The sequence below is a fragment of the Equus asinus genome, chromosome 30 (assembly GCF_041296235.1).
Source record: "Equus asinus isolate D_3611 breed Donkey chromosome 30, EquAss-T2T_v2, whole genome shotgun sequence".
Classification (NCBI taxonomy): domain Eukaryota; kingdom Metazoa; phylum Chordata; class Mammalia; order Perissodactyla; family Equidae; genus Equus; species Equus asinus.
In genome coordinates, this window is record NC_091819.1 from 5,284,040 (window position 1) to 5,306,517 (window position 22,478).

At 34.2% G+C, this 22,478-nt stretch overlaps 1 protein-coding gene across 3 annotated transcripts in view; it reads left to right on the forward strand.

Annotated features, from left to right (window-relative positions):
• Positions 1 to 22,478, forward strand: part of LOC106823391 (complement factor H-like) — a 66,491-nt gene that overhangs the window by 30,286 nt on the left and 13,727 nt on the right. For all 3 annotated transcript variants that reach the window (XM_070501431.1, XM_070501430.1, XM_014829028.3), the window contains exons 5-11: positions 5,062 to 5,244; positions 6,948 to 7,124; positions 11,832 to 12,008; positions 12,797 to 12,979; positions 13,090 to 13,269; positions 16,101 to 16,271; positions 21,910 to 22,092. In XM_070501431.1, coding sequence (XP_070357532.1) covers positions 5,062 to 5,244; positions 6,948 to 7,124; positions 11,832 to 12,008; positions 12,797 to 12,979; positions 13,090 to 13,269; positions 16,101 to 16,271; positions 21,910 to 22,092 — 1,254 coding nt within the window. The remainder of the gene's footprint in view (positions 1 to 5,061; positions 5,245 to 6,947; positions 7,125 to 11,831; positions 12,009 to 12,796; positions 12,980 to 13,089; positions 13,270 to 16,100; positions 16,272 to 21,909; positions 22,093 to 22,478) is intronic.

Genomic DNA, 22,478 nt, shown 5'->3' on the forward strand with positions numbered 1-22,478 from the left:
TAATAATGTGTACTTGAGATTTGCTAAGAGAGGAGATTGTAAGCTTTCCAACTACAAAAACAAAAAAATATAACTATGTGAGGTGATAGATGTATTAATTAACTTGATTTTTGGAATCATTTCACGATGTATTTGTGTAACAAATCATCCCATTGTACACTTTATATATATGCTATACATATGTGTATATCTATATATGCACACAGAATTTTATTACTATTTTATATAGATATATATATATATACAATTTTGTCAATTATACTTTCATAAAGCTGGGGGGACTGTAATAGACACACAAAGGATAAGGGGAAAAGAATCAAAGCAAATAACTATGAAACATAATCAAATAAAGGAGGACATCAAGAAGGGAAGAGATTCAAAGAACAATTGTGAAATAGAAAACAATTAGCAAAATGGCAAAAGCAAGTCTTCACCTATCAGTAATTACTTTAAATGTAAATGGATTAAGCTCACCCATTAAAAGGAATAGAGTCTCTGAATGATTAAGAAAAACAGGAACAAATGATATGCTATCTATAAAAGACTGTCTTTGGACTTAAAGACACAGGTAGAATAAAAGTGAAGGAATGGAAAAAATATTTCATGCAAATGGCAACCGAAAGAATGCAGGAGTGGCTAAACTTACATAAAAAAATTACTTTATGCCTAAAACTGTCTCTAGAAACAAAGAAGGTCATTATATTATAATAAAAGAGTCAATTCGGCAGGAAGGTATAACAATTTTAAACATATGTGCACTCCACACTACAACTCTTAAATATATAAAGGAAATAGACAGATTTCAAGAGGAGAAATTGACAGCAATACAATAATTTTGAGTTGATTTTTGTAAGTTGTGTAAAATAAGGTCCCAATTTCATTCTTCTGTATGTGGATATCCAGTTTTTGTGACACTATTTCTTGAAGAAACCATCCTTTCTCCATTGTGTTTTCTTGGCACTCATGATGAAGATCAGCTGACTCTATATGTGTGGATTTATTTCTGGGATCTCTATCCTTTTCGATTGATTTATTTGTCTGTTTTTATGCCGGTAACATATTGCTTTAATTAATGTAGCTTTATAATATATATTTTTTTCAAGTAATTTTATTGGGATTATAATGGTTTATAACCTTATGTAATTTCGGGTGTACCTTATTGTTTATCAGTTCCTGAATACATTTCATCATGCTCACCCCAGTAGTCTAATTTTTATCCATCACCATACATATGTGCCCCTTTATCCCTTTCGCCCACCCCCCAACCTCCTTCCCCTCTGGTAACCTCTAATCTGTCTCTTTATCCATGTACTTGTTATCTTCCACATATGAGTGAAATCATGCAGTATTTGTCTTTCTCTGTCTGGCTTATTTTGCTTACTCATACACTCAAGCTCCAACCATGTGGTCACAAACGGGACAATTTTGTCTTTTTTATGGTTGAATAGTATTCTATTGTATATATATACCACATCTTCTTTATCCATTCATCTGTAGAAGGGCACTTTGGTTGCTTCCACATCTTGGCTGTTGTGAATAATGCTGCAATGAACATAAGGGTGCATAAATCTCTTTGATCATTGATTTCAAGCTCTTTGGATAAATACCAAGTAGTGGTGTAGCTGGATTGTATGGTATATCTATTTTTAATGTTTTTTGAGAAATCTCTATACTCTTTTCCCTAGTGGCTGCGCCACTTTGTAGTCCCACCAGCAGTATATGAGGGTTCCTTTTTCTCCACATCTTCTCCAACATTTGTTGTTTTTTTGTCTTGTTAATTATAGCCATTCTGACTGGTGTAAGGTGATATCTCATTGGGGTTTTGATTTGCATTTCCCTAATAATTAGGGATATTGAGCATGGTTTCATGTGTCTGTTGGCCATCTGTATTTCTCCCCTGGAAAAATGTCTGTTCATATCCTGTGTCCTTTTCTTGATTGGGTTGTTTGTTTGTTTTTTGTTGAGATGTATGGGTTCTTTATATACTTGGAGATCAACCCCTTGTCTGATAAATGATTTGCAAATATTATCTCCCAGTTGGTGGGTTGTCTTTTCATTTTGTTTATGGTTTCCTTTGCTTTGGAGAAGCTTTTTCATGTGATGTAGTCCCATTCATTAACTTTTTCTTTTGTTCCCCTTGCCTAAGTAGACGTGGTATTCCAAAAGATGTTGCTAAGATCAATGTCAAAAAGTGTATTGCTTATATTTTCTTCTATGAGTTTTATGGTTTCAGGTCTTACATTCAAATCTTCGATCCATTTAGAGTTACTTTTTGTGTGTGGTGCAAAATAATGGTCTACTTTCATTCTTTTGTATGTGGCTGTCCAGTTTTCCCAACACCATTTATTGAAGGGACTTTCCTTTCTCCATTGTTTGTTCTTAGCTCGTTTTTCAAAGATTAACTGTCCATAGATGTGTGGATCAGGGAGTGTGTGATATCCTTAGCTTTGTTCTTGCTCAAGATTGCTTTGGCTACTCAGGGTCTTTTGTAGTTACCTATTAATTTTAGGATTATTTTTCCTATTTCTGTAAAGGATGCCATTGGGATTTGATGGGGATTGTATTGAATCTGTGGGTCACTTAAGGTAGTATGGGCATTTAAAAATATTGAGGATTCCAATCCATGAACACTTGGTAACTTTCCATTTATCTGTCTTCTTTAATTTCCTTCAACAATGTTTTATAATTTTCACTGTACATGTCATTCGCTTATTTGGTTAAGTTTATTCCTAAGTATTATATTCTTTTTTGGTTATCATAAATGAGGTTGTTTTGTTAATTCTCTTTTCAGATAGTTTGTTGCTAGTGTATAGAAATGTCACTGATTTTTGTATATTCATTTTGTAACCTATGACTTTGTTGAAGTTATTTGTTCTAAGAACTTCTTTGTTCAATCTTTAAGATTTCCTAAATACATAATCATGTCATCTACATACAGAGATAATTTTACTTCTTCCTTCCCAATTTGGATGGCTTTCTTTCTTTTTTTATTTTTTAAAAAAATTTCTTATTGAGGTAACAATGGTTTATAACATAATATAAATCTCAGGTGTATATCATTATATTTCCATTTCTGTAGAGACACCTGGTGTTCACCATCAAAAGTCCAGTTGCCATCCATCACCATATACATGTACCCCTCTACCCCTTTCACTTCTTCTTGACTAAATGCTCTGTCTAGGACTTCCAAGACTCTGTTGAATGAAAGTGAGAGTGGGCACACTCATCTTCTTTTTGATTGCTGAGGAATCAATCAATCATCCCAGCCAGAGATTCTGGGTACCTCTAAAAAATCTGTGCTCATATAACTTACTGTCTTTTTACTTAGCATTCCCCAGGAGTATAGAGTAAGCCAAGTCCCATCAGTGCCCTGTGATAGGCGAGATAGTAGTCAGTCCCTCCAATGGTGGCCAGAAATGTTGAGGTGCTAGAGGTGTGGTCCAATTCCTTCTGTATTCAGGGTAAAGCTAGGAGTTGGAGTTTACCGTTCCACTCACTGTGCCCTGTGTTGGGGAGAGGAGCTATGGCAAAACACTCCTTCAAACCATATGCTCTTTCAAATCTTTATTTTGCTCTCTGAAGCCCCTAGGTGTCTAGCCAGTTGTGGTCTTTGTCATCTCTCAGAGAGAGGTTAAATGATGAAACCTATCCTTCAGGCAGCAGCTGGAAATGTTGGGGGTCTAGATGTGCAGTCTAACTCCTTCCAGAGAGAAGCTGGAACCTGGGCTTTATCACCTGCTCACTCTGCACTCTGCTGGGGGATGAACTGTGAGAAGTGCTTACACCCCTATTCATAACTGACCCTTTGTTCTCTGTAATCCCCAGAAGACCAGCAAATGCTGGGCCCTCTAGTTCCAGAGAAAGGCAAGTTAGAAACCAGACCCTGGAGTAGCAGTTGGAAACTTGGGGCCCTACGTATGTCATTCCAACCCTTTGCTCCACAAGGAGAAGCTGGGAATTGGGTGTTCCTTTCCAAATGGAGGATGGTGCACCAGAGGTGGGGTTTCCAATGAGAATGTACCTCAGTTTCTCCTGCTAGTTAGGCTGTTGGTATTTTCTCACTTGCCTGATGTGCAGGAATCTGTCAGCCAGTTTTTGTATTTCTAATGAGAGGAATTGATACATCTTTCGCTGTTAATTCAATGTCTCTGTGGGGAGAGGGAGAGGTCTAGGAATCCTATTCCACCATCTTACTAATGTCACTTTTTTTTTTTTTCAAATTTATACTTATGTTGGGTTTTGTTTGCTTTTCTTTTTCTATTCTCTTAACGTGGAAGCAATTCTTGATTTTCAGTCTTTATTCTTTTCTATTATAGCTATTTCATGGTAGGATTTCCTTTCATCACTACATTAGTGTCATCTCACAAAATTTTATTTAACATGCTTTTATCATCGTTCAATTCAAAATATTTAATGTCTTCCGTTTTGATTTCTTCTTTATCCACGCGTTATTTAATAAGTGAAGCTGAGTTCTGTGAGGAGCTTTAGTTACTGACAGAAGTCTAGTTTTACTGTGTTAAGTTGTATGTAATTTGAGGAGTCATCACTTTGGCCTTAGAAGATCCAGGAATATGTTGATCTTTGGCATCTTCAGTGAACTCCTTGTATCCGTATGGTTTTAAGTACGCGATTATGATGACCAACATTTCAAATTCTCAGAGCCAAAGGCAGCAGTAGCTATGGTGGAATATTCTCAGAGATCTTTACCTGATCTAAAATACTCCAATTGGTTAACTGAGTTCTGTGATTGCTTAAGAGATCCAACCAAGGGAATACCGAAAACAAGTTCCAGGAAAGGACCCATTGCTAAGAGAGCTCTGCCATGCTATAGGATTCCAGATCCACTAGACCAACAGATCTCAAATTATTTCTTGGAAGGAATTCTGAGTATTTTAAATCTTGCTTTGTTCCCAAAAATTTGAATAAATTATCTTGATTTAATATCTTTTGAAACTCACAGCCTATTTTCTCTGACACAAGAACTTGGATGCTTAGAACCTTTCTAGGTTATCATTTACAAACGACATGTGCTTGTCTTCTCCTTTGCTTTCTCCCTTTTAGAAACATGTTCAAAATCAGATATAGAAATTGAGAATGGATTTTTTTCTGAATCTAATTTTCAATATCCCTTAAATAAACAAACGCAATACAAGTGTAAACCAGGATATGTAACAGCAGATGGTAGAACATCAGGATCAATTACATGTCTGGAGAGTGGATGGTCAGCTCAACCCACATGCGTTAGTAAGTAATTGATGAGGTGAATATTCTTTATCCTGATGATCATTGTACAAAAAGTTACTTTTAAGATTAATTACTATTGGGGTAAACTATCAGTCCATCTTTCAGCTCAAGTTCTTCCCCTTTAAGACCTCCTGGGATTTCAAAACTACTTGAGGAAACTTATGTATATTCTGGTGTAAACTCATTTACTAGTAGCTGAGATCTTTTGTGCCTGTTGCACCCTCTTTTAAGTGATCAGACTTTATTGTCACAGTCTTTGGTCCTAGACATGAAAGGTATTTTTTTAAGTGAAGATATGAGTCCATAGGACATAATCTTAAATTATATATAAATTATATATTTGATGCTGTAGGGTCTGTCCATTTCTGAGTGATCCTCTCCGTTAGTAAATCTTCCTGAACATTTAATTAGTGGAGACTGAGAAACACTTCTACAGAGTACCAAATTTTGCTGTGTTGAAAGACTTCCCTGTTCCACTACCTAGATGTTTGTGATATTTTCTAAAAACAATTTGCTCAGTTTATCTTATTATCCTAAAGCCATACAGTGATATTTTTTGAAATTATATTAACTTATTCACTTTAAGTGAAGAGGATATTTATTTATTTACTTATTTATTTTAAGAGGTGAAGTAAGCTTTATTTGAATAACACTGGGTTGCAGTACAATGCTTCTACTTTTACCCATGTCTTTTTTTTTTAATTTTAATTTTTTTTGGATGTACATCCTATTTCGAATTCTGTATACATTACATCATGTTCACCACCCAAACACTTAAATTGTCCATTTAATTTCATTTCTTTTTCAATCTCTATGCTTACTATGGGCACTAGCCAAAGGAAAAATGATAAAATTTGCCCCCATATCAAACTCATTTTTTACTAAATTGTGATCAATTATCCATTGTAACACTATTGTGGAAGAGGAAATATCTCTCATTATTTTTTTACCACTATAATGTTGCTTTATTTTTTTTAAAGCTTTATGGTAGCTAGCTAAATAACACATTTTAAAATTTGAAGTAAATTATGTGAACATTTATTAACATCACTGGTATAATGTTTGTGAAAATTGAGATTATTTTTTAACAGTTTACTTTCTTATAGCTAACTAGAAACAATGGAACAGTCTCTACATTCAATTTTGATAAGCATTAAAGAATACACAGCATTTAAGAAAATATTTGGCAAAGCAAAATCAGCATGTGAGCTTTAAAAATTAGTATGTTGTAAAGTAAATTTTATAGAATGTTTAAAAATTTACTTGCTTTGTTGAAAATTAAGCTTTAACTCTGCTAATCCATTTTTCTCTGGCATATATGTCACAACTGTTAATAAGTTTGGCATCTTAATTCACAAAATGCTGTTCTGCTTTGCTACAATACATATGATACAAATGTAATGGCCTATTTTATTACTAGCATGGGATAGACACTAAGTATAACTGAATTGAGAAAAGTGTTCTTAAAATAAATTTTTCAGAGAGTTTAAGTGATGAGAAAAATCCTATGTAGAAATTTTTTTTCGACTATTGATTTCAGGACAATGATTATCAGTGATATTCTTAGATTGTTGTCACGTGATAATTGATCAGCATATACTTATTAATAAAGTCATTTTTTTTCTTTTGGGATGGAACTTACTCATTCAGATTGTCCATTTAATAATGCTAGAAATGAAATCTTCAATTCTATTATGCATTAGAATCTTGTGATATGCCACTATTTGAGAATGCCAGAGCCAAAAGTGATGGCATGTGGTTTAAGCTCAATGACACATTGGACTACGTGTGCCACAGTGGATATGAAAGCAGAGATGGACACACAATAGGTTCCTTAGTTTGTGGTTACGATGGTTGGTCTGATACAGCCACATGTTATGGTAAGTACTGTTTTCTCAGGTAATCTTTTGTTCAAGATTAACAAAATTAACATTAATTATTGAAAATTTGAATTATCTAGAGTTGTTTTATGGAACAAAGATTAAAATCAAGGTGTCTCCTTCTGGTTTAATGCAAACTGGGAGGAGAGGGTGTTTTGAAGGCCAAAGATAATAATCTACCTTTAACATCGTGCATTAAAGTAATGTTTCCCATGGGCCATATACATCGTAGGTTTGAGTTTAAAGTATAATTGTTTTTGTTATTCTAAATGCAAGTTTTCATATTATTTAAAATTGGGCGCTTATTGCGAAATTATAGTTTCTTCCAACTTACTCAGCTATTTCGCTCCTGAGTTTCTGCTTTATCCCTCCCACCTTGAGTGTTCATTTCTGCAGGTCCTGAGAGGAGGTCTTTATTTGCCAAATTGACAAGCTCTGTGGCCTATTACATGAATCCCTTTTCTGTTTGCCAATCAGCTGTCTGTTTTCCAGGATTAGAATAAGGCTTGACTCTCTGGAAAACTGAGTGGATGTAGAGTGTTCCAAGCCAAAGGAACAGTATCTGCAAAGCTTTGAAAACAAGACAATATTTAAGAAATATCAGGGTGAGCAGATTCTACTCAAGATGTGGGAGAATTTCACAAGCTGAGGCTGGATGGGAGGCAAAGGAAAGATCATCCAGATTATTTTAGGTTATGTTAGCATCTGGATTAATATTATGATTGATGAAAAATCATAAAGTAGTTTTAAAGAAAGGAATGATATAATTTTCTTCTGAGTTTTGAAAGTCTTTTTTTCCTTCTATGCTGTGCTTGTGGTGGACAAGAGAAGATTCAGGAGTCCATGTAGGGTAAGAAAGGGTGGAGATTGGGGTAAGGTGATTGCTGGAAGATGCAAGCAGAGGACAGATTTGGGATATGTTTTAGGGGTATAAAGCACATGTAATGTTACAAAATGACTTGTGTGCGAAAGAGTAAGAAGTCAGCTGAAATGTTTATTTGATTTTATTGTTCTAAAGAAGCAGGTAAATGGCAATGCCTTTTGGTGAAGTGGTTCTAGCAGGAGAGAGCACTTCGGAAGGATCATCACAAGTTTGGACTTTGACACATCATGGTTGAGCTGCCCGTGGACAGTGAAAATCAGATATGTAAACCACTGAGTTGGATGTATAGGTCTAGTCGAGAGATATACACGTGGGATTATCAACATATAAATGATGCTATCAAATTGGAAAAAAATGTAGAATGAAAGGAAAAGAGAGCTCGGGACTGGGCCCTGAGGCTTCCTGACATTTAGGCATCAGCTAGAAGAGGATTAGGTAGCAAAGTAGATGGAAAAAAGGAGGACCCAGGGAATTGAGAGGAAAAAGTGTGGAAATGAAGGTTCTCATAGATATGGAGAGAAGGAAATGACAGATGGAAAAGGGAATAGAGCAAAATGATTAATAGTGAAGCCTGTGGAGACAGCCTGGCCAGGTTTTACTTCCAGTTCTACCACTTGCTAAGCGTGTTTATTATGTCAACAACCAAGCGTATTTGAAGCTTTGTTTACTCTTCGTTATCTGTAAAGTGTTTTAATATTTGCAATTGTCATAATTTTTCTAAAGATTGTTTTGATTGAGACTAAATTATCCATATAAAATTCTTGCCACAGGGCCTGCCGTAAAATAAATTCATGGAAACTGTAATTTGATTACATTATTATGATAATTTGAGTTGTAACTATTTCTAATTAAGTTGATACATCCAGTTAGGAGACTAAAAATGCAATGGATTTGGCTATATCAGGGCCAACAATAACTGTATCAGAAACAGTTTTGGATGGAGTACATGGGGTGGAACCTAAGTAGAATTTACTGAAGAAAAATGGTTAACAAAAAGTTTCATACAGTATGTAGGCATAACTCTTCCAAGAAGTTTGGCTGTGCCAGAAATAGAAAATTCATAATATTTCTAGATGAAATCATGCACTGAAGAGAGTACATTTCTTTAAAGATGGGAGACCTGAGAGTGGACTGAGGCTGAGGAGGATGGAGTGGAGAGCCAAGCAGGCAGAGATGAGGTCGACAGTTCCCTGTGAAGGTGGGAGGGAAAGGGAACCAGGGCTCCTGTGGAAGTACCAGGCTTCTGGCGACAGGGCTACTTCCAACTTTTCACAGGAAGAAGGAAGGAAAATGGATGTGTAAATGTCATGCTGGGAAGAAGCAGGAGCTGATCGTTTCTACCTTCCTTTCGTGTATGAGACAAAGTCACGTGAGATTGAGTGGTGCATGGGGAAAGGAAGGGAAGGAACACTAGGTAGACTAAAATAGGTTTCGAATAGAGCCTTCTGAGAGAAATGCAGGTGAGCTTCTTGCAGAGCTGAGGTAGACTTGCTTAGCAGCGTCTTGATCCCAGTTAAATTTGATTCACTCAGGCTGTCGACAAATACCTATCATGGGCTAGAAATAGGCTAGGAGAAAATGGTGAAAAACACAAACATGGGTCTGCCTTTCAAGAACTTTCATTTTAGCATAAAAAAACAGACAAATTAAGCCAAATAATGAATGAGACAGTAAAAAATTTTAATTATATTTTATATATGACTGTGGTCAAAGAAACATAAGAATCCAAGAGCTTAGAAAATAGGAGGGGATTGAGTGATCTACTTCATACAGGAAGGCATCTGTGCAAAGAAAGATTGAAAACTGTTCAGGATAGAGATAGGGGCCTGTGCTACAGCTGAGGCAGCAAAGAACTGGACCTATTTAAAAAATTCAATGATAATAATGCTTGGAGTGTTGAGTGACAGGCGGAGAGAGATAGAAGATGACATTAGAAGTGCAGGCAAAGGAGGGGTCATAAAGAGCTTGGACTTTATTCTAAGTAAAAGGAGAGGCTTTCATGATGATCATGAATTTCTTTTCTGGGAACAAAGGCAGATCTAGGATCTATGAAGCCAGAAGCTTTTATTATTTTCAGGGGCCTTCTTTAGAAAAAAATGCGAAATCATGAATCTGTAATTCCCATGGTCTTTCCAATGTCACCACATGACAGGAAAACGTGAAGGAGAGAAAGCAGGAGTGAGAGACAGCAGTAGCAACTGATGTGGCCAACGTGGCTTTCTATTACAATTTTTACAAAAACTTATAACCTTGTGAACACGTTGGTAGGAATTTGACACGATGTAGGCCTCCAAAAGTTGAAGGAACAAATGACAGCTTAGTATTCTTTGCAAGTAACTTCCCTCAACCGTGTGGCAGAAAATTGCTCATAGATTGATTGATATTTGAATTTATTTCAAATATCCTGGGTGTTCTCTCCTTTGGGGAGAGGTTTCCAATGAATCATTGTTACTATAATCCACTTAAGCCAAACAATGTTTACAGCTATCTTAAATAAATTTTCACTTTAGTGTAAAAAATTCATACATTTCCAAGTCTCAGTGCTAGGATTTAGTATTTTGACTTTTGGATAAAGCCAAATACCTCTAATTCAGAGTATATCCATTCAAACTCTTCTTTAAATCATATTTCTTAAGTCACAATCTTTTTATAAGCACAACACTTGAAAAATAGCCAACAGCCAGGATATTTCATTGTCGTTAAGGCAGTTCTTCTTGCAATGTGATGAGATGGAGAATTTATACAAAATGAGCACAAAATATATAAACAAAGACTCATACAAATAAAAGAATTTCTACGTAGAAGACAGGAAAAGAATTTTAAGAGAGGATTCCCAATAGTTCTCATCAAATGTAACCTTCTCAAGTAAGCTACAAAACTCAACATTAAAACAACAAAAAAGTAAATTTAATTGAGTAATTTTTTGTGGCATTGCTTTTAAAAATAGTTAACAAATGCCTCATTTTATAATTGTGTTAATACTTGAGTTTTAGATAGTATAAAATTTCCTTTTAGTCTGATTCTAATTTTTGAATTCATTTTTAATTTTATAGGTTAATTAGCAAGACAGGAAAATTCCAAATAAGAAAAATGCATTTTTTGATAATATTTAGCAATGTCACAGATTTTACAAATTTTAAGGAATAATTTTAGGCAGTTCTAATTTGAATCAGAGTAATTAACAATTTATTAGTAACTAGTGTAAATTATAGGTGTAATAAGAATATATAGTTTTATATTATATGAATATTAAGAATAGTTACAGTACGCCTAGCTGTGAGGTCTTGAATATTTCTTCATTTTGTTTCATGTTTTTGATTGACTTCTTCACTTATAGAATATTAATCAGCAATTTTTAATGTTTCTCTAACTAAAATGCATTAGAAATATCTCTTTTGTGTGTTGTGGTTGTCCAATTATGTTCAACAATAATACCAATTTTTATTTAATTGTGCAATTTAAAAATTGTAGAATTCGTTTTTTTAATGTGAGGGAATACTTTTAGGTTTTGAGAGTACAAAAAATTTAACATTAAATTTTATAAATGTCAGTGAGAAAATCAGATCCAGTATAAGCAAGTTGACTTTACAAATAAATTTTCAGGACACATATGTTGCTATTCCATACCTGAATATTTCTCGAAAAGTCTCATATGGACTTAGAAGGTATACAAAACCTAATAAGTAATGTTTTTCAAAGAAGAGGATTTGTCTGTTGCCTCTCTCTGTATGCTGTTGTGAGCGCTTCATTTTTACATGACACACATAAAATTTACTTTGGCAATTTTTATATATTGTCATTAAATTATTTGTTCTCTCTTGTAGAAAGAGAATGCAGTATTCCTCAAATAGAAAGATACTTAAATGTCGAGCCCAAGAAAGACATATACAAAGTTGGAGATGTGTTGAAATTCTCCTGCAGACAAAGGCTTAGAAGAGTTGGAGCAGACTCAGTTCAGTGCTACCACTTTGGATGGTCCCCTGGTTTTCCAACATGTAAATGTAAATATGCATCTTACAATTTCTGAATCGTAAGTTAGAATTTTGGATATCAAGGTTCATTTTTCCTCTCTTAATTTGCTGTTGGCTTCCACAGTGTCTGTAATCTAATGCATTAAGCCAGAGGGATACCTATGAAGGACATGTGTTCCATAGTAGATACATCTTCTCTAAGAAATTAATCTCCAATTGTTTCTTGCAACATGTAGTGAAAGTCTCCATAGATACAGACATGATGTCTGACACTGGAGAGATTTATTTTCTTACTTTTCCTTTTGCCTACAATTCCATCATTAACATTGAACATTTTATAGAGTATGCACCTCACCTCAAGTTTTATTGAGTATGTCTAAACAATGTTCAAGCAGCTTATAGTCAGTTCAATCACAGGTATGACTTAATCAAAGCTACAATATGTTGATCAAATTCTTGCCTCAAATGGTGATATTTTTTCAAAAAGTTTTGATAAAATGTTTCCATGGAATATGAATACTTCTAGAATTAACACAACCATATTTATTAACTGGTTTGCATACAGCTTTAGAATATCTAGATTATTGAACATATTTTCTGGGCTTAAAATACACTTCCAATGTGCTAGTTCAGTTGTATGCAATCGAACTGGGAAACATGAATCTGAGGTAAATGCTATTGTTTTGTCATTGTTTAAGAACGCTTTAGTGAATTATATAATAATAAATTAATTAAAGAAAAAAACTCTCCATTTTACTGGGTTTTTAAGTTGTAAAATGGACAATTTACCCAATAATTACACAGTCTTTCTGCTGCAGGGAAAGTACAATCGTGTCATCCACCTCCTCAACTTCCTAATGGGAAGGTTAAAGGAACACAGAAAGAGGAATATGGACACAATGAAGTGGTGGAATATGTTTGTAATCCTAGGTTTCTATTGAAGGGTCCTAACAAAATTCAGTGTGTTGATGGAGAATGGCCAACTTTGCCTATATGTGTTGGTAATGTATACAAAATATGAATATTTAAACTTAAATCAACTTTTTGTTGTTTTCATATGCACAAACAACTTATATCCTAAAGATAAACACATTTTTGTGAAAATTCACAGAGGACAAGAGTACATGTGGACATATACCTGACCTTGATCATGGCTATGTCCTGTTTTCTACTCCTCCCTATCGCCATGGAGATTCAGTGGAGTTCAACTGCAGAGAAGCATTTATAATGATTGGACACAGATCAATTACGTGTATTCGTGGAAAGTGGACCCAACTTCCTCAGTGCGTTGGTGAGAATACACTTCTCAAATTGACACAATAGACTTTAATACTTTTGTTGTAAAAACTATATTTACAACCATATTTTTGAAATTTAGAGATATTCTTGAAAATTTCAGGTCTTAAGTTGTGATGAATCCAAACATTTTTTTGCTGATAATTCAATGTGTCTACAGAGAACAAATACAAACTGGCAATAGAATTTTATGAATTTTTCTGTCCCTGATATTGACATTGTTTATCTTTATAAGCATAAAGCTAAACTTTACTTATAGATATTTATATGATTAAAACATGAGTTCTAATTACCAGGAAAATGCAACTATATTTGTACAAATACCAGTTTTGTTTTTCTATGATACTCTTTCTTTCAGGCCCCTAAAGGGAGTAAAGTTGAGAAAATGTCCACTTGCTACACTCCTACAGGAATCTTGCCTCTCTCAGAGCTTCTACCAATGATAATTTCTCAGTCTGTTTCAAATGCAGTAAAAAAGAAGTTAATGAGCCAGAGAATGGGTGGGTCACAGGCCCTCTCAGTCAGGAGTGTAGCTCAGTCATAGGAGGCAGCTGGGATTGGGCCAGGAAACAAATCTGATTGATGCCCTTCACTCTGTAAGTGAATCATCCTGACCATTGGATGACCAAGCCTTTGATGACTACCTGGGAGAATCCTGGAGGCCCTCTTCCATTTTTCCTTTAGAATGAGTTCCTTCCTGGAGTTGTCCTGGGTCCTACACTCAAAGAGAGCCCTGGATGTCCAGTTTTACGAAATGAGAGTTTGAGTGGGTCATCTATAAGGGATCTTCCAACTCTGCTGTGTTGTGATTCTACAGAGGCCATAAGAGGTGCCAATATTATACACAACCTGCTTCATGTTTTTACCATGAACTTATCCATCAGATTTCTAGTCATTGCTTATCCCAAGGAGAAGGTAGAGCTGAGCCTCTGCTGCATTAGAGCAGGAAGTCGTAGCTGTTTTGTTCACGTGATGTATTCCTAACTCCCAAGAGACTGGCTGACATAAAGGAGACATTTATTAGGAATTTGTTACATGAATCAGTAAATTTTGTTATTCTTAATCCTTACATTTTTGCTAAACACATTCATGTCACAGGTATTGCCAGTCCTTCAAGAGTAAACTTCATCTTTGTCCTCTTCTATCTCCACAAATGATCTCACCTCACTTCATATGGGAGAAAAACCCAAGGTAGTAGCAGGCATGAAAACTCTCGACTTTTCTTCCTAACTTATACCAAACATCTGCTTTACTTATTACTCTCTTCTGATCTCAGAGTTTCCCTTTCTAAGGTGAATCCTCTACCTATATTCAACTTCACATAATCTCCTTCCAGCTGTCATAGGATTTATCCCAATTTTCTCTTCTCAGTGTCAATTTTTCACCTCTCTCCAGTATAGCTGGTCACTCTTCTCAATGTGTTTGTTTTCTCCTAATAAACAAAGAATCCTTTCAGAAACCAAGCAATCGTGAGACATAATGACAACAACCTCTATCACTCCTATTGACTGTAGCTCTTCCTTCAGTTTTCACTCCTTGAAGAATATCTAGTTTTATCTCCCTCAACACTCAGGACTAGTCCCCAAAATGGGACTATTTCTCCAGCCTCTGGTGTGTTTTGAATTAGTCTCCTTCAGCTTATGTTTTTTCAAGGTTGAAGTACAAAATCATTACTGTTTTTTGTCCAACTACTTGACTTTTCTTTATTCTGCTCATCTTCACCTGACTCTGATCATTAAAAAATAATGAACAAATACTACCAAAAACCTACACTGATAATTTATTAGAATCAATACAGACTCTTATCTGCTTTAAATTTTCTGTATAAAAAGCTTCTATAGTGAATTTTTTCACTCATACTGGAACCAGCAAAAATTTATTATTATGGCATTGTAATATTATTGAATTATAGGATGATTCATGAATAAAATGTGTTCTTAAAAATTCTAAGATTGTAGGGGCCGGCCTGGTGGCACAGTGGTTAAGTTTGCACACTCTGCTTTGGTGGCTTGGGGTTTGCTGGTTTGGATCCTGGGTGTGGATCTACGCACCGCTTGTCAAGCCATGCTGTGGCAGGCATCCCACATATAAAGAAAGGAAGATGGGCACTAATGTTAGCTCAGGGCCAGTCTTCTTCAGCACATAAAAAAGGAGGGTTGGTGGCAGATGTTAGCTTAGGTCTAATCTTCCTACAAAACAAAAGAAGTTCTAAGATTGTATATAGGAAAGAGGTCGTGACTTTAAGCTCCTAATTTCTTATTCCAGTTCTCTCTCTCTCGTTTAAATATCTGCTTAAATATTCACATTCTATATAATACATCTTAAATATATTTCCTATTATATTACCTTTCTTGAAAAAAATATATTTAAATTGGCAACTTTATATAGTCTAGTTCCACAGATAACTGTTTTTATTTTAATGTTTTAAGATTGTGGATTAAAAGTGATGTAGAGATGCTTGAGATAAAGAAACAAACGAATGCGAACATTTCCACGGATTTCAAATATGGAACAAATTTTAGTCATGAGATGACTTTTCACTGTGTAGATCATCCAAGAAAGTGACTCTCTTATGTTCTTCCAAAACCCAAAGTGCAAAATGTCTGTATGATGGCTATTGTCTCTGAAATTTCAAAGACCGGACACAGGACTTATGTTCATGCAGAATAGCCCATCTTATACAATATGATTGGGCATAACTTGATTGGTGGAATTTACAGGCATGCATTCTAATTTCATTATAGTATTGACTCTATAGCTGTTTTTCTGTAGTAGTTTCTTTGATGCTTTTAATTAGTCTTTTCAAGGAAATGTTTTATTTTACAGCAAGAGATGAACTTGAGACGTGCAAAACATCAAGCCTAATTGCACGTGAGGCAAAACTATCACAAAGGACTGAATTTTATCATAACACCAATGTGAGTTACAAATGTAAAGGAAAATACAAACACTCGGTCTGCATAAATGGAAGATGGGATCCTGAAGTAACTTGTAGAGGTAGGCTCTTATTTATAATGCTTTAAAATTTTATTCTATTTCTTCAATAAGTTGTCAAAGTAGTATTTTTGTGTCTTTTAAAATTTTTAGCTCTTTATTATTATAAATAATTTTCAAGCTGGAAGGTAATTTAGAAACTAACCTAAACACTGTTTCTACAAATTAATTGCATCAAGTGCAGTAGTCAGCTATATAGCAAACCACCTAGAAACTTGGTAGTTTTAAATTAACATCTGGGCAAGAGATGCGCTCATTACTATTAGAACAACATTGTTTCTAATTTCTTATATTACACACAAATCCAGCTATGCCTATTATGTGTCATTGTATCTATATATGTATGCATCTATGTGTGTACATATTTACCTATCTAGTCACCTATTATCTATTTGTTTATCTGTCTATCTTGAACACTCTGAGCCATACTGACAACATCAATTTCAAACAAATAGAGCAGAGTTCATTCCAGTTTTCCACTTTTCATATCTGTATTTCTCTTCTCTAAGTGTAGGGCACCTTGACTCACTGTCCTTGATATTTTTACCAATTTCCTCAAGCCTAGAACATACAGAAAGTAGTTTCATAGCAATATAAAAACAAATCTATCTACAATTTAACATATTTTTAGTTCTGTTTTAAAAGAAACAAGTGATATTTACAGGCAGCAAAGTACACATAATACATTTTCTTCTAGAAGCTGTATAGTTTCACCTTTTATGTTTATGTGTATTATCCATCTTACATTAATTTTTGAGTATTGTGTAATATGGGAATGGGTATTCTTTATTACATGTGGATAGCCAGTTGTTCCAACAATATACATGGAAAAGATTTTGAAATGAAAATCAATTGACTATGGAAGTGTTGATTTACTTCTCGACTCTGTATTTAGTTCATTTAGCCATTTATCTTTCCTTAGCCATGACACATTGCCTTGGTAACTGTAGTTTTAAAGTAGGTCTTGATGTCTGGTAGATATATTTCCCAATTACGTTCTTCCTTTTCAAGATTGTTTTAGTTATGCTGGTCTTTTCATTAACATAGAAATTTTAGGGAGCACATCAATTTCTATAAATTACCTGTTTGTTTAATGAGAGGGATGGCTTGTATAATGAAAGATAAATTAGGGAGAATTGACATCTCAACCATATTGAGTGTTCAATCTGTAGACATGATATATCTCTTCAATTATTTATTTCTACGTCTATTTTCCCAGTAATGTTTTAAGTGTAGAAGATTTACAGTTCTAAAAAAAGATTCGTATTTTATGTTTTTAATATTACAAATTAATTTTTCACACTTATATTCTCCTATATTTTTGCTGCAAGTATAAAGAAATGCACTTGAATTTGGGATATTAATTTTATCCTCTGAAACTGTACTAAAGTTCCTTATTCATTTTAGGTATTGTTTTATAAGTAACTATATCATAGCAAATGCAAAATTTTATCTCTGCTGGTCCATTTTTATTTTGATTTTTTGTTTTCTTATCCTATTGAACGCACTAGGACCTCCAGGAAACTATTGAAGAGAAGTGATGAGAACAAGCATCTTTGTTTTGTTCCTGACCACTGGGAGCGGATATTAAAAATTTTACCACAAATATAATGTCAGTTTAAGATTTTTGTAGATGTCCTTTATGAGATTATGGGAATTTCCTTTTATCCCTACTTAGCCAAGTGAGAAATTGTACCATCAACTGCCGTTGAATGTTTTTAAATGCTTCTTATGCATCTATCGATATAACTTTATTAATTCTGTTAACGTAGTGAATTGCATATATAAATTTTTGAATGTTGTTCAAATCTCTCATTCCTAGAGTTAAGTCTACTTGGTGGGGATATTTTATTCTCTCTATGTTTTCATGTACTTGATTTGCTGATATATTTTTAAGGATTCTTGCATCTGTGTTCATGGGGATATTAATCTACAGTTACTTTTTTTGTAATGTCTCTGCCAGGGTGTTATTAGGGGTAGTGTGGCCTCGTAAAACAAATTGAGAAGTGCTGTCTTCTCCTCTGTTTTCTGAAAGTACATCTGTAATATTATTATTGTATTTTTTTCCCTTAAATGATCGATAGAATTCACCTGTGAAGTCATCTGATATGTAGTTTACTTTTTTGGAAGGTTTTCTTCATGGAAAATTTAATTTCTTTAATGGGTAGTGGGCTATTCAGATTTTCTATGCTGTCTTTTGTCAAAATGTAAGGAAGTTGAATTTTTCAAGAAGTATCTCCATTTTATCTAATTTATCAAATTGATTGGTATGCAATTGTGTTTAATAGTCACTTAATATTCTATTTTCTTTCTAATTCTATAGTATCTTCAGTGATATCACATCTTTCATTCTTGATATTGACATTTGTTTCCCTCTTTTATCTTGCTAATTCTTCTCATGGTCTTTTTAAATTAATATTTTCTAATTAACTTTAACACAATTTTCTCTCTATTTTTTAGCTTTATTAACATTCACTATTTTAGCTTTGGTAGTTTTCTTTTTACTATTTGTCTTTCTCAATTTTCTCTATTTCCTCTCTTCCAGGGAATCATTTCCTTCCAAATACTTTGATTTTTTTTTTTTTTTTTGAGGAAGATTAGCCCTGAGCTAACTACAGCCAATCCTCCTCTTTTGCTGGGGAAGACTGGCCCTGAGCTAACATCCATGCCCATCTTCCTCTACTTTATACGTGGGACGCCCACCACAGCATGGCTTTTGCCAAGCGGGGCCATGTCCGCACTCGGAATCCGAATCAGTGAACCCTGGGCCGCCGAGAATCAGAACGTGCGAACTTAACCGCTGCGCCACCGGGCTGGCCCCTAATTACTTCGATTTTAATTTTACTCTTTTTCAAATTTCTTAAGCAGAAATGAAAACATGGATTTAAACCATCCTACTTTTTAAATATAAACTTTTAACCCTATATTTTTCTTTCTTTCTTTTCTTTTTCTTCTTCTCCCCAAAGCCCCCCAGTACATAGTTGTTTATTCTAGTTATAAGTCCTTTTGGTTGTGCTACATGGGACGCCACCTCTGCATGGCTTGATGTGTGGTGCGATGTTTGCACTCAGGATCTGAACCAGCGTAAGCCCGGGCTGCCAAAACCAAGAGTGCAAACTTAACCACTTGACCACTGCGCCAGCCCCCATTTTTCTTTCTAAATACTGCTTTAGTTGTGTCTGAAAAAATTTTATATCCATTTTATTTTCACTTAATTCTGTGTGAAATATTTTCTAATATTCTTTGTGGTTTCATCTTTGACCTGTCAGTTACAAGTTTGTTGTTTAATTTCCCAATATTTATGTTTTTCCAAACAATTTATTCTCTTTTTACAGCTTTATTGTGGTGTGATTGTTGTATAAAGTACTGACATATTTAATATATATAATTTGATAAGGATGATGGATGTTTGCATAGATGATTTATTCTTATTGATTTCTAATCTAATATTTTTGTCACAGAGCAGACTGTAAGATTTCATATTCTGAAATTTATTCTTGCTTCTTTTACTGCTCAGCTTATTTCTTAACTTTGTGATGGTTTCACTTTCGTATAAAAGCACACATATACTCTAGTTGTTGGATCAGGCTAAAGTGGTTCATGGTGTTCTTCACATTTATCTATGTCCTTTAAAAATTTTTGTCTAGTTGTTCTATCAGTCAGAGGAAGAAGCTCTCAGTATTGCTAACTAGCATTGTGGATTTGTCTATTTCTTCCTTTCGTTCTGTCCATCTATGCTTCACGTATTTAACGCATTTTTACATGCATCTACATTTATGATAAATCTGTTGTGAGTTATTTTTATAATGATAAAATATTTCTTGATCATTCCTGTAATACTCCTTGTCTTGAAATCTATATTATCTTATTGTAACATAGTCAATTTATTTAAAACAATTGTTCATTTCCGTGTCATAAATAAATTTCCAACAGATTTCAAGTAATCAATGTCCTCAAACCATTCTCTCTAAATTAAAAGCAAAAGTAAAATAATAAAAGAACTAGCCACACACCTTATTCACCCATCTTACACATCTCAAAAATAAAAAAAAATCCTTTTATGAATGATTAACTAACAGAAAATACTTTAAATCAAATGACATTGGTAGCAGTAGACATTGAGATCTGGGATACAGCAAAGGCAAACCTTTTGGGTTACTATTTATAGCTTTAAAACATGCGTTATAAAACAAAGAACAAAATGAAGGCAATAAGTATTACAATCTAGAAGCTAGAGAAGAACATACATCCAAAGAACATCGAAGGAAAAAATAACCAAAGCATCAATTATTATTATAAGAATCTTAAAAATGCATAAACAGCTGATTTGCAGAATAATAATTCAGCTTTTAGTGAAATTTAGTATAGACCAACCTCGGGCAAGATTTATCAAGAGAAAGTTCAAATTAAGACTATTGAGTCAAAGACGGTTAAACATTAGACAAGAAGAAAATAAATCCTTGCAAATATATAGAAAAATATGCCAATATATTTAAAACAGAACTATGAAAAAGATATTTTTGATGGAATATAACAAACTCCTATTGACTTAGGTAGAAACAAAAAATCTGACAATAATAATCATGAATGAAATGTATTAAGTCAAATATTTACCTGAATTGAATAGAAAATGTTGGACAATTGAAAGGATTTACAGGACTTCCCAGTGTATACTTGCAGAATTAAATAAAGATACAGTAGTGAAATTTTATTTCATTTCATCAATATTTCTTTCTTTCATCAATTTTTCCATTATTTTCAAGTTCAATATCTTTAACGAAATAGAGACATAGTATGACAAGAGAAAGTAAAATCAAGAAATCATGGAGAGGTTCTAAAGCTTCCAGATGTAGTCATTCAGAGTCTTCCCTTAGTTGAACAGGACATGCTCTATCTTCAGATTGGGAACTGCCAAGACATAGCTGAGGTATCTGAGTTTTATGGGCGTTCAGACACAAGTTTACAAAGGTATCTTTTATAGCCTGCTGGTCAGGTAACTAAAGCCAGATTGTCTAATCTGTTCAACTGGGTGCATTTCATCAATCCATATATCCCTTAGCAGTGTGTAGATAAGCTGGTAAACGGTATCTCAGGAGGAATTTTGAGCTTTTCACAACACACTATAAACCACGGTTGAACGTAGCTAATTCTCATCTTGGCCGAGAAGCTCTATCAAATTAATTGATCATGAACTGCATACAATTCTTCCTCTGTAATCACCTTCCATTGGTAGAACATACTGTGAGGATTTTAATCTAATCCCAATACATTTGATCATGGATATCTGTGCAGAAGATTCTGGTATCAGTCTTTATTTAATGCCTGGTATGGAATGACTAATTCAGGTAGAACATCTAATGGTTCGAAATAATCAAAGTTGGTTTTACATAAATTGCACAAGATTAATGAAAGAAAGAATAAAAGGAAGAAACTCCAAGGAAGATCATGAGAATATAAACCAAATGTGATAGATTAAAGGGCTTAACAAACTGAAAAGTATAACACATTGAAATATAGAACATAACTTTATTATTTGATCACTTATGGTATGTTATTATTGAGTTTTCTGTTTTCTGGATTATCCTTTGAATATTTGTAACTTATGATTTTTAACCAAGAAATCTAATTTTAATATTTTTAGAAGTACGCATACAATCGTGCCCACCTCCACCTCAGATTCCCAATGCTCAAGATATGACAAGTACAGTGAATTATCGAGATGGAGAAAAAATATCTGTTCTCTGTCAAGAAAAATATCTAATTCGGGGAACAGAAGAAATTGTGTGCAAAGACGGAAGATGGCAGTCAATACCACGCTGCGTGGGTCAGTAGTGCATAATTTGCTTCACGACATTCTTTCAAATAAGCTAATACTCCCCTGTGCTTTGTGTAGATGAACAAAATGAAGATCTGTCTCTATACCTGTTCGACTCTATCTTCAAACAGTGAATTACAATCTAGGTATACAAAGCAATCAGCATCCTTTCGCTTCTACTGTGAAATGAATATAGACAAAATCTTTGGGTTACTATGTAGATACCAGATAAAATTTCTGTTCAGGCCTATTTTACTCCTCATGATGAACAGGACAAGAATGAAAAGGCATATTGAACAAGTGGATAGTAGCATAGATTTAGTGGGACACACATCCTTGCAGATTTCAAATAGTTTTCAGTTTTAAAAGAATTCCATTTGTTCAAATTATCCTTA